Source organism: Nematolebias whitei, chromosome 2 (assembly GCF_014905685.2).
Source record: "Nematolebias whitei isolate Nwh7 chromosome 2, NemWhi1, whole genome shotgun sequence".
Classification (NCBI taxonomy): Eukaryota; Metazoa; Chordata; class Actinopteri; order Cyprinodontiformes; family Rivulidae; genus Nematolebias; species Nematolebias whitei.
Genome location: NC_056499.1, coordinates 18,273,888 through 18,286,864, shown reverse-complemented (window position 1 = coordinate 18,286,864; position 12,977 = coordinate 18,273,888). Strand labels below are relative to the sequence as shown.

The 12,977-nt window shown below is 38.4% G+C and overlaps 1 protein-coding gene across 1 annotated transcript in view; it reads left to right on the top strand.

The window, feature by feature from the left end:
• Window positions 1-3,808: 3,808 nt before the first annotated feature.
• Window positions 3,809-12,977, top strand: part of fam120b (family with sequence similarity 120B) — a 17,009-nt gene continuing 7,840 nt past the window's right edge. The window contains exons 1-11 of the mRNA XM_037697489.1: window positions 3,809-3,879; window positions 4,774-4,884; window positions 5,641-5,831; window positions 6,064-6,194; window positions 6,332-6,454; window positions 6,637-6,828; window positions 7,078-7,342; window positions 7,447-7,630; window positions 8,440-8,541; window positions 8,721-8,893; window positions 11,476-11,568. Of these exons, the coding sequence (XP_037553417.1) occupies window positions 4,776-4,884; window positions 5,641-5,831; window positions 6,064-6,194; window positions 6,332-6,454; window positions 6,637-6,828; window positions 7,078-7,342; window positions 7,447-7,630; window positions 8,440-8,541; window positions 8,721-8,893; window positions 11,476-11,568 (1,563 nt within the window). The 5' untranslated portion in view covers window positions 3,809-3,879; window positions 4,774-4,775. The remainder of the gene's footprint in view (window positions 3,880-4,773; window positions 4,885-5,640; window positions 5,832-6,063; window positions 6,195-6,331; window positions 6,455-6,636; window positions 6,829-7,077; window positions 7,343-7,446; window positions 7,631-8,439; window positions 8,542-8,720; window positions 8,894-11,475; window positions 11,569-12,977) is intronic.

Genomic DNA, 12,977 nt, shown 5'->3' with positions numbered 1-12,977 from the left:
ACTTTGGTTGCTTTTCCCCCCACCATTTTTGTCAAGACCTTGTACCAGCTGACAGCACAGTGTGTGTTCTAAAAAATAAAGAAAGTGGACAAGCAGAAGACAAAATAAAAAGTGCAATCATGAGCAGCAGATGAACAGTATCATGTGTTTAAGACAGGCAAAAATAACAGCTCCTGATCTGATCCAGGTCCTGGTATAGTGACCCACATGTGCACCTCACCCCTTGCCCTCTGACTGTTGCAGGTTCACACCAGTTCCTCGTGACTTTGAACAGAACAAAGTGGAAAAAGGATGGATGGATGGATATACACAGGTCCTGAGAGATGCATAATCCCTCAGTTGATCATATAAAGTTTCAGCTTGTGTCTTTGTAAAAATGTGTCATCTGTGATAAGTTTTGTAGAAGTGGGATCAAATTGTTTCTTTGTGATTGCAAATTTTAAATTGGTTCTTTGTTATATTTTGACACAACAATGGTTCAGCCTTTGGGTTTAAAAGACTTTTTTTAAATGACTGAATGACTCATCGGTCAGAGTTATGAGTCTTAAATAAACTGACAGACAAAAAACAACATTTATTTGAAAATGGTCAGGTACTGAAATGAAACTAAAGAGAAAAGCAACCAAAGTTAAATTTTGGGGGGAAATCAAGAAAGCATAAAGAAACATCAATCCAGATTACTTTACAAGATTAAAGGAAAGTCTATTTTAAAAACAAAAATATAACAAGGGATGATACAAGACATTTGCATCGTTCTTTAGACAGACAGACAGGTGCTGTTTATAATGATAAAGGGGGAGTCGTGTGGCTTGATGGATAAGTCTCTCGCTGCAGCAGCCTGCGATCAGGTTAGAAACTAGAGCTACGAAGAACTGATGCAGCCTCCTTTAAATGTAGTGACTGTAAAACACATGTTCAGCCTCTCTGCGTGACTCTAACGCACACATATGGTGTATCAGATAATTTAACAAATATCACTGCCATCAGTGACTTTTTTAAAAGTCGGATACTATCTGTTATAAAATTAAGACTAGATGTTCCTGATGATATTTAGCTTGAAATATATTTGGTGTTTCATGCAGTTTCCTAAAGCATGAGTCTAACCTCCAGCTTCAGCAGTCTCTCAAATGACTAAACTTAATCACCAAAAAAGTTAATTAGAAATAAACTGTAGAATGATGAAATGTATAGTTTTTCAATCGATAAATTTAGGATGAATTAATCATAGATTTATTATACTGTATCTTTTCATCCATCCATCCATCCATTATCTTTACCCGCTTCTTCCACTTTTGGGTCACGGGGGTCGCCGGTGCCCATGCCCAGCAATCACTGTGTGAGGGGCGGGGTCCACCCTGGACAGGTCGCAAGTCCATCACAGGGACACATAGAGACAAACGAGACAAACGAGACAAACAACCATTCACACCTAGGGACAATTTAGAGTTACCAGTCAGCCTAACATGCATGTTTTTGGTCTGTGGGAGGAAACCGGAGAAAACCCACGCATGCACGGAGAGAACATGCAAAGAAAGGCACCGGGACCGGGATTTGAACTGGGGACCTGCTCGCTGAGAGGCAGCAGCTCTACCAGTTGCCACCGTGCTGCCCTGTATCTTTTCAGTTGAGAGAATTTAATGCTTTTTTTTTTGTGGGGAGTATTTTCTACTTTCAACAACTGACTAAACCATTTATGGTTATTAAAACTGATTTCATATGAAACTGTTATAAATAACAAATTAGGATGTAAATTATCCGCTCAGCATGCAAGTACACAAGTGTATCAACAAAACCCTACAGCTGATGATTTGATTAGTTAAATCTGGTGAAATCTGGTGTTTGTTATGGACATACAACAAGCAAGCAAACATGTAACCCCCCCCCCCCCACACACACACACACACACACACACACACACTTTCCTGAATTATAAACAAATCACACGCTGCCTGCCCCTGGAGATCTCTGCCCCGAGGCCCTCCAGGAGTCCATGGTCTTTAGTTAGAGAAGTTTGGCCTCCAGCAGCTGGATTAGCCAGGCCAGCTGCCGACAAAAACCCTGGGGCTTGGACACTGACACCAGGCCTGACCCCAGCATGGCCAACAGGAAACCTGAGGGACTCTGGACAGAGCATGGTGTGTGTGTGCGCGCATGCATGTGTGTGTGTGTGTGCGTGCGTATGCATGCATGTGTGTGTGTCTGCTGTTCATTCAGTTGGACAACTGTTGAGTTCTTACAGATTTGGGCAGCGGTGTTCTTTGTATGTGTGTGCGTGCTTGTATGGCCAATTCTTTCCGGGGGTTAACTGCTGATCCAGTACAAATGGGAGGTGTTGGTTGGGGTGGGGTTAGGTGGGGCTGAGGGCAGTCATGTGCTCCTGGAACATCTGCCTCTGATACTCCCCGGTCAAGCTTTGGTCAGAGGAGGAGAGGAGGGGGATCAGAGGGGAGGAGATCGAAGAGGAGAAGGAAGAGTCTGTAAAGGATGTTGAAAAGACCTGGTGTGAAAATACAACAGACCCAAACTCTGAAGAAATGAGAATAGGATGCAGGATTTAGGAGTTTAAGCCTCTCTGGTCACTTGCTAAGTGTGTGTGTGTGTGTGTGTGGGGGGGGGGGGGGGGGGGGGGGTGTATTACAAAATACATATGTATGGACAGATGTATGCATAGTGTGTGCTTTTCTTGAGTGATTGAAAAAGATCCTTCAGTTTACTATAAGCTACAACAAAGACCTAAAGTGTAGGACACTGACGTACAAAACAAAACATTTTGACTAAAATGACTGAATGAAAATCACACTCCCCCCCCCCCCCCCATTCACAAATATTTGATCAAAATCTGATTTTTATTCATGGGTTTAAAACAAAATACACAAGTTGTGTTTTAGTTACACCAAAACATGCAGGACAAGCTTTTAGTTTTATTTAAATACAGTCCATGACTCCAGTGAAGAGACTATAGGAATTGTACTAAAAAACATTTACAGCACGGCTTCTCCTTGTTTGTAAGGACTATCAGCTGTTTAAGAACATTGTCTGCCCACTCCACAGAACATCTGGCTGAGAAACAACACCTGGACTGACCCAGCATATGTTCCTTTCTTTATTACGGCCCTGCAGTGTAGACAATAGAATGAACAGGATGGGTTTGCTTTGTGTTGAGAAGGTAGACCTAATTGCTTGTGACTCCAAGAGCCCCCATTCTCTTATAGAGCATTCAGCCCCAATCCAGTGAAGTGTTATGAGGAAAACCATAATGGTTCATTCTCATTCATGGCACAGTGTACCAGTACAATGACATTTTGTATCAGCAAAACTATTATTTGAAGTTTGTTGTAACTTTGCACTTTAAAGTATGGGCTACACAAAACAAAAGTTATCGAACATTTATTTATATCAAAAAAATGTTCTCTAATTTTAGTTTTTAGCTCTCAAATATAACTTTCATCCTTATCAGATTGCCAACATTTCTAATTTAGGATCATAGTAAAACTGTATTTCAAGGAATACATTTGAAGTGTGACTTGCACAGAGTAAACATTTGTTTCTGATTGTGGATACCTGCTGAAAATACAATTAAACAAAAACATGAAAAAAGCAGTTTTAATTAAAAAGATGTTTGATGTTTCTAAGAAACTGTGGATCAGAAGAAATGCCTTCTTGATATGTAACAAATTAAATTTAATAAATCATTGATTTACCAGTAAGAATGATAAACTATCTCACTTTTAACTGTACACCGTTTGTTTGCCATTTCACCCGAGCCCACGTGCTTTGTTTTGAAACGTAATGACGTCACGCGCAAACTACAGGAAGTAGTTTGAATTTTCGTAAAACACAGCAGACATTAAATGCTGTAAAGCATATCAAGCTTTTCAAGTAAGTTTTTTTCGTATATTAGATAAAACAAGAGGTAAATACGTTTGTAGACCAGCCTTAGTTTGTTTATAAGGACAGTTATGTGCAACTAAGAGCGGTGTTGTAGCTGTTTAGTAAGCTAGCACTTCGTTAGCATTCTCCATCATAACAAAATTATTCTCTTACTACAGTAACGATGACCTAATTGTGCCAAACCACTACAATTTTACATCATAGTTCTGTCAGCAGGATATGTTTACGTGGATGAAGATGAAGACCTTCCAAATAATAAGTTGTTCACCTAAGCTGGTTACACTTTACTTGGAGAACTACACGTTTAAAACTACTAAATTAAAACAATAATTGTTTTAAACAATATTACTGAAGAAATAATACAAACTATACTCACACTTACATATAAAATAATAGCAATAACAACAGGAGATAAACAAGATTACAGGGTAGAGAATAAATGTTTTAACTGTTAAGTGCTGCACAAATTAGTGTACATCAATCTTTACATATTTTTTTCAACCATTGTTTCACATGAGACTTAAAAACTAGGAATAATTTTGTTGCTGTTGGCAATTTATTCCAAATCTGAGAACGTCTAAACAAATAAGCAGATTGTCCAAATGATCTTTTATGCCTCACCCTTCCTCAGTTTCCATTAATTGCTCCTGTTGTTGTTGTAGCTCCTGGCCAGTTGCCTTTTTCAATACATTTTGCTGCCTCTGGAACAATGCCATTAAAACATTGAAAGATCAATTGTATCAATGACAAATTTATCAAATTAATAATACCTAACAGATAATGACTTTTCTGTTTCTGACATATCTATATCTTTATCTTGTCCACTGTCATTGGCTTTTTGTTGAAATGTTTTGATGTTTCATTGTGTTTTATGCTTGGCAGGAATGGGAGTAAAAGGTCTTCAGAGCTTTATGGAGCGTTGCTGTCCAGAGGCCTGTGTAACAGTGAATTTGAGAGAGATGGCTAGACAACATGTTGCCAAAAACCATCAAGGTTGTCCATACACAGGTTACACAAACACATATGCTTTTTATGTGGCACTGGCAGTGTGTTTACTGTATACTAAAATAGTGAAACCATTAAGAAAAGGTAGTACCGTTTTGACCATGTTTTCATGTTTAAAACTCTTACTTATGCTAAAGCTTTAACCTTTAGAAAATAATATATACTGTAATATTGTACGCTGTTATTATGAGGACATAAAACACATGTAATTAAAATGGGATCTTAATTAAAAAGAAAGGCAGATACAGATGAACGAATGTGGCCAAAATGCTCCTGCTCACTAAACTGTTTTAATGGACAATTTCTGTAGAGATCTTAAATACAAAGCATCAGATGATTGTGATTTTATTGTAAACTACCGTTTTTGCCCCATATCTATCAATTATTATTTAACTATCATTGTTCATGTTTTAATAATCTTGATGTCACATGTGCATTCCAAATTTGTTTCATCAGGATATTATGATTTGAATGATTAAATGTTATGTTTGTAAAATGTAGTTAAGCTCTTTTGTTCACTATGTAGTAACAAACTGTGCACTATATGCCTGTATTTCCTATTTATAAGCGCTGAAACCTTAACATCTGATTAAGATTATTACGCTTTTTAAAACCATATCATTAGAAGCCTGTATGTTTCTTCCCGGTTATGCTAGGCGTAGGTGTGTTTGCATTAAGTGTAAACTGAGTGGGGTAGAAAGCTGGCCTCTACTTTGTTACATAAACATTTTTGCTTCTGTGTAGGTCCCACTCTTGTTGTGGATGGCATGTCTTGCCTTTCCCACTGGTACTCGTGTAAGGACTGGGTGTGTGGGGGCCAATGGAGGGAATATGTGGATATCCTAAAGAGATGGGTGGAGGCATTCACCTCTGCAGACATCAGATTGGTCTTTTTCTTTGATGGAGTGGTAGAAGAGCAGAAAAGACAAGAGTGGGTAAGCACAGACACAGATTAGGATGTACATTTGATACAGATTAGGAAAACATTGAGAGATACAGTACTGGTATTTGTGTTTCCCACCAGGTTGCCCTGTTCAGTAGCACATGTAGACGTTAGATGCTTTAAAATAAAACAAACCATCTAATTTATATAAAGTGATGTGTTTTCTCATTTAAATTAACACAATCTTAGACGTTTATGCAAACAACATCCTCTTTGCTTTACAGGTAAAGAGGCGACACAGAGTGAACAGGGATGTATCAAAAATATTCAGTCATATCAAAGAATATGGTGAGCAGCCTGACAGGCTGTCTTGCCTGCCATCCAGTTTGGCAACATTCACACCTTATGCCCTCAGGTGACCACTTTCAAATCTGTTTACAATTCAATTGCCACTATGCAGGGATGCTTATTCTTTAATTGAGTACTTTTTAATTTATTTAAAATACAAATACTTATTAGAACAAGTTTGATTAGATTTGGTGTTGTCTGCAGGTCATTGGGACAGGAAGTGTTTTGCTCAGTGCGAGAGGCAGATTATGAGATTGCCAGCTATGCTTATCAGCATGACAGCATGGGCATTCTGGGACAGGACTCAGACTTCATCATATATGACAGGTTTGTAAAAGAGATTACGTTGTTACACTTGGATTTTCAAAGTGCCTTTTTCTGACTGCAAAATGACAGGTGTAACTTAAACACTGTCTTGAATTTTATGTTGATCAATGTTGAAGATGATAATAAGTGACAGAGATGTTGACAAACTGATCTGAACGTGCAGTTTTATCTCATCTCTTAAGTGTCCCTTACTTGTCTGTGGCAAAGCTACGGATCAACAGCCTAACCACTATCATGTACGACCGGCAGAGGCTCTGCAGAAACATTGGTCTGGCTGTTACTCAGCTACCTCTGCTGGCCTGTCTCCTCGGTAACGATGTGGTGTCAGAAGAGCACATGCAGCATATCAGGAACAATGCCATGACAATATACAGGTATCTGTAATTTTCCTTACTGGAATTATTTTTGCTTTAAGGAATTTTAAACCTAATTACCCATAACCATAATACTTTTAACTCGGCTTTGATCTGTTACACAGAAAAGTAGAAATATATGCCATCTTTATACCATTAACATATTTAGGTGTGATGCTATTATAGTTGGATAATTTGTCTATAGAGGGAACAAACAATAATCTTGTTGAGATATTTCAACGTGATCAAACATAACTTTATTGTTTACAGGAGGACCAGTTCAGCACCATCTTCTGGTGCACCTCGAGATCATGTGGTGCAGGCTGTAGCCCAGTTTGTGAACTCTTTGTGTAGTCCAGAGGATGAACAAAATGAACTTGTCCCACAGTCTCTGAATGCTCCAACTCCTCTTAAAGAGCTACTCATAAAGGGGATCTGCTCTTATTTACTACCCGGACAGAAAGGGTTTGAGATAGTTGACATTTCTGCTCTTCCTTCTGCATTTGAGAAACTTGTTAGTCCTGAAATATTAAAGGCACGTATGACATATAATGTGCATTTCAGCTTAAAGTCTTCTTTGACTTTTTAACATAAAAAAATCCTACATTAGTTGTTTTTTTTTACTGTGATTTTCCACAGGTATGTAGAGAGAAGCATGTAGCCGCGGATGGTTTTATGGTTTACAGCGTTGTGTGCGCTGGAGTCACAGAATGCAGCAACTCTCTGGAGGATGAGGAGGACACTGAACTGCTTCCTCAAGCTCTCGTCTACAAGTATTGTAGACAACGCATCTATGGCTTGTTGCTCTTGCTTGGACAAGAAAGTAAGAAAGCAAAAACATGGAATGAATCAAACACAAATACATGTGTGAAGATTTACAAATCTGGAAACATAAACATGTCCATTTGGAAATATAAAAATGTGCAAAATGTAGTGCTTATCTTTTTGCACATACAGATTAAACTCCTCTGGAAAAAAATAGGCTCATGAAGTATGCAGCATCCTTTTTGCTTGTTATGTGTTCAGCTGAAGAGTTAACTACCGGGTATCCAACAATTTTCAGTCAGGTCTTCTGGACATTTTCATTTTTTTTTTCTGAAACGTTTCACTTTCCATCCAGAAGGCTTCATCAGTCAAGGAAACACACAACATAAAACTGATTCTTCCCCCACACATCTTACTCCAAAGTGGAACAAACCAGTTATGTTGGTGCTAAGATGGTGTCTTTGGCATGCCCCACCACCACCATCACCACCACCTGGAGCCGGCCCTCTTCCTCATCGACAGTCATGTCAAGTTTGATATGACTGTCGATGAGGAAGAGGGCCGGACCAGAGGAGGGGGCGTGCCAAAGCACCATCTTAGCACCAACATAACTGGTTTGTTCCACTTTGGAGTAAGCTGTTTGGGGGAAGAATCAGTTTTGTGTTGTGTGTTTTCTTGACTGATGAAGCCTTCCGGATGGAAGGTGAAACGTTTCAGAAAAATAAAAATAAACTGTCCCGAAGACCTGACTGAAAATTGTTTATACCTGGATTATTGAGCATGGACTTTTTTTAAACTACCAGGTAGTTTCATGATAGGCAATGTTGGAGAATTAAACCTGGATTTATTTATTTTTGTCGTTTTCAGGTCCCTCCGTTGATTATCCAGTAATCAAGGAATGGTTTGTCTATCCTGGAAATCTTTTAAAAGAGGCTGATATAGTCCATCCTGTCCCTGTCCATCTCCCATGTATTGTATCTGCTTATATACTTTTATAAATATAGCAATAATACTGTTGCATTAGTGGCCTCCAAAGCATCTAAGTGTCTTTAAAAAAAAAAAAAGAAGCTTTTTGTTATACTTAAGACTTTGAGACAACTTTTACAAAGTGTTTTTTAAGTATTATTTTCTTCTGTCTTTATTTGTAGATGGTGAACCCAGTCTGGACTTCTTGTGGCTCAGCACTGGTCCAGAGGTTTCAGCTCTTCGCCTTACAGCTTTCCTTTCAATTTTTGACTGCCTTGAGTTTTCTGACTTGTATGGTGCGATTGAAGACTCTCTCCTGGCTGCTCTTTGTTTGATCACATACATAGTCCTACAGGTAGTATCAGCTTGGTTATCTAATAATTTTATTGAATTTTTTTTTTTAACATGCAACAGGATTAAACAAACAGAAAAAAATATAATGTTTGATCATTTCATTTTTACACTACGTTCTTGTCATATCAGTCACAGTAGTGTTCAGTCACAAATTAAAAATGTAATACTTTTTACTTTATTACAAGTATTATCTAAACACCTAAAAGTAATGATGTCCCCTCTTTGATTAATATGTCTCCTGTGGGTTTCAGTGATCAGGCTGCATCTTTGCTGTAGAAGTGCTGCTGTTGATGAATGGGTGGTAAACCTGCACCTGTTGATTTATGTAAACAGAAAATGAAAGACCAAATTTATTTGGTGACAATTATACATACAAGCCAGCTTTTGATTTGGGATTTACATCAATAGCATACACACAACAATTATTCTTCTCTTTTGTCATCATGTGATGTGAAATGAAACACTGCTTGTTGGCGCTTTGTTTTGTGTTGGCTGACAGCAGCCATTATCAGCCACAGGCAGCCCATTTTAATCACAGAGACTGATCTTTGTAACTTCAGCTTTTGCGTCAACAGCAGGTCTTAAAAGCGTCCAAAGGCTTTGAATATTTCAAAAGACGTTTTTTAATTTACACCAGTGCTTTTATGTTCTTATTGTGGATGTAATGCCTTTTGTGTTTGAAAAAGTAGAGATATGCGTGTTTTGGATTTTGCACCAGTCATCTGACTGAGCTTGAACAAAACAGATTACAGGATGAAGCCACCTGGATGAACTTGCGTGCGTCACATCAGGAAAGGAAAATACCATTTAGTTTAACTGATCAATCCTGCAGCAAACAGGCAACTTGTTTTACTCCTTTTTTACAAACCCACACAAGTTCCAGTCGTCATATTTTTGACATGCTTTGGTCAAAATACAACACCATTGTATTAGTATGACTATACACATAAAGTACTCAAACATTTGAGAAGAACATTTAATATTCAGTTTAATACTCAGCAAATTGTTAAAGAAATGAAGTATTCTAATTTTCAGCATCTGTTAAATTGATAATTAATATTTAATAAAATTCTTGTTCTGGGTCTCAGCTTTAGCTGGTCTTGGCAGAGGTCAGACTTTATCTTCATAAAACATTTATGACATTAATTTCTGTAGGTTTATGTACTCTTGCATATATAATAGCCAGTTTAAAAATCTAAATTAGAATAAACTTTTTTTGCAAAAAAATGAGAATAATAAGTTCCATCCATCCATCCATTATCTTTACCCGCTTATTCCATTTTGGGTCACGGGGGTCGCTGGTGCCCATGTCCAGCAATCACTGTGCGAGGGGCGGGGTACACCCTGGACAGGTCGCAAGTCCATCACAGGGCCACATAGAGACAAACAACCATTCACTCTCTCACTCACACCTAGGGACAATTTAGAGTTAACAATCAGCCTAACATGCATGTTTTTGGTCTGTGGGAGGAAACCGGAGCACCCGGAGAAAACCCACGCATGCACGGAGAGAACATGCAAACTCCACCCAGAAGGCCCCTGGACCGGGGTTTGAACCAAGGACCTGCTCGCTGAGAGGCAGCAGCTCTACCAGTTGCGCCACCGTGCTGCCCGAATAATAAGTTACCTTGTCAAAAATAAAACCTTTGAGTAAAAGCATTAGCAACTGATTTCTGTCTAAACTTTACAGTGAAATATTTAACTTTTTATGATCATTTGAAATATCAGCAAAGCAGAAAGCAAGTGCAAAAAGAGTTCTACATTTGCACTTGTGAGATACAACAAACAGAGCGTCGTTTTAAAGTTATTAAACAAAAAACATAAGAAGGATTTGTTTGGTTTGTTCAACTCATCTGGATGAGTGATGTACTTTTCTCATGCAAAGGACTAACAAAACGAGACATCCTGCAACCAGAAAGATGCGTTTTGTTTTTTCTTGGTCGATTTCAAACCCCCAAATTGATCCCATGCACAGAAAAAATGAACATTTCCACAATTTTTTAAAAACGTGACATTTTTAATAACATGTTCCTTCTAAAAGGCTTTGCACTTGTTTTGACCAATGCCTTGGGCTTAAGTTCTTTTTCAGAATCCAAAATAATGTCTAAATTCAACTGTTTGTGTTGGTTCTATCTTAAAGGTTCAGATAAAAACAATCTGTATTTACTAACTTAGAAAGAGATGAATGACTGACAGGCGGGAGTCCAACCAGACGCTGGTTTTAGTCACACAGACGGTGACTGGCAGCCACTGATTTAAATGGATGAAGGAGCAACAGACAGACATGAGAGCAGCTTGTCAAACAGACTATTAGACGAGTAGATAATCAGAGATGAGCAGACAGCCTGACACACAATAGTTGTCTGATCAGTGCTACATTCACATTCCCCTCTCACTCCTCTATTTAAATAACTTCAGGGCTTGTTTGTTTTGCACACGACTGAAAAGCTTTGTTTCTGCTGTCAGCATTGTTTCTGTTTTGTTGAATTGTGCAGCTAGCAGACCAAACATACTGACCCACACTAGGACTGAGATGGCAAACCATGTATCGTCCTCTGTGTGTGATTTGTGTGTATGTTCCAGGTACAAACCTTGTCTCACGAAGACGTAGACGCTTACCTGAGTCAGGCGGTGTGTATGAGGCTGAAATCACCCCTAGAGCTTCAGCAGATTGAGGTTAGTCACAAACACTAAAACATAAACATGGTTTTTATTTTTTAGATTATATTTTATTTTGATCTTGACTTTTTGCTTTGGTCACAAACCTTGCTGTGTTCCCTGCCACAAAAAGACAATGTATGTTGGTGTTTACAGTAAACAAAGTCCTCTTTGTGGTAAACTCCGCGCTTTCCAAGACTTTCCAAGAATTCATAAAACAAATTGCAGCGACTGTTTTGAATTTACATTTGTAAGTAAAGCTTTACAATCAAATTAAAAGAAGTGATTTGTGCAGTTTACAATTTAAGGTAATGCATAAAAAAATACAATTTTATTGATTATTACTGATACTATTTAAAACCTTTAAAACGTGAAAGACTATGAAACTGACGGAAGCAATAATTATGCTCTAGAATGATGACATGTTGGTAATTTATAAAAGTCATTATTACCACAGGCGCTCATTAAAACGTGACAGTAGTAGTGGCATCAGAGAATCAGCTGTACTTTTTTACGCCCTGGGAAAGAAAAAAAAAACACAAAAAACTTGTGTTTGCTCTCGTTTTTGTAGCCCTATTTATTTTTACTACTTAATTACCATACTTATGTGAAGTAATTTGTATTTTTGCTGCTTGCCTGTTTTCTACACAATAATTAGATCTGGGCGTTGATTTGGAGTAGAGTCAGAGTTGCAGGAGGAGCTTTAACTGTGACACTGACATATAGATTAAACACACACACACACACACACACACACACACACACACTACATGTGAATATACAGTCCATGCAGAACAGGAAGTTGGGTAAAATAATGTTCAGTTTTTAATTGTGTCACTCTCCTCTTATAACACCACAGAGGAAACCAAAAAAAGTGTTTCTCTTAACACATAACACATCTTGAAATGATATTTACAAAAATGAAATGTTCATATTACACAAGAATGTGCAATGAACTGAAACACACATTTCTGTTGTGTGTTTTGGGGAAATGTAAGTAGGTTTTGATTGTAAGTAGTTGCAGCATTCCTCCCTGTGGGACTGGGATTTTGGTGTGTGTTCTGCATGTGTGTGTGTGTGTGTGACAGGGAGGGTATGTTGGCGACAGTCGGCTGTCTGTCCTGGCTGACGCTCACCACATGGAGCTATTTACACCACACACACTCCACCCCACTGGATGGACACACACAGACACATTTCACTCTTTGTCTCTGGACTTTGTGTGTTCTCATGTTCTCTGACTCTTCACATCTGACCACTTTCTCCTCTTGTTTCTCTTAATGTTGCTCTCCAGCTCTGGTTTCACTCTGTTTTTGTGTTAGTGTGTGTTTGTGAGTGCCTTTAGGCCTTTATGTCTCAGTTCAGTGATCTATTGTTTCCAGAAGATGAAGCGCCGTTTGACTGGAAGCAGGTGGCAAGCAGGACTC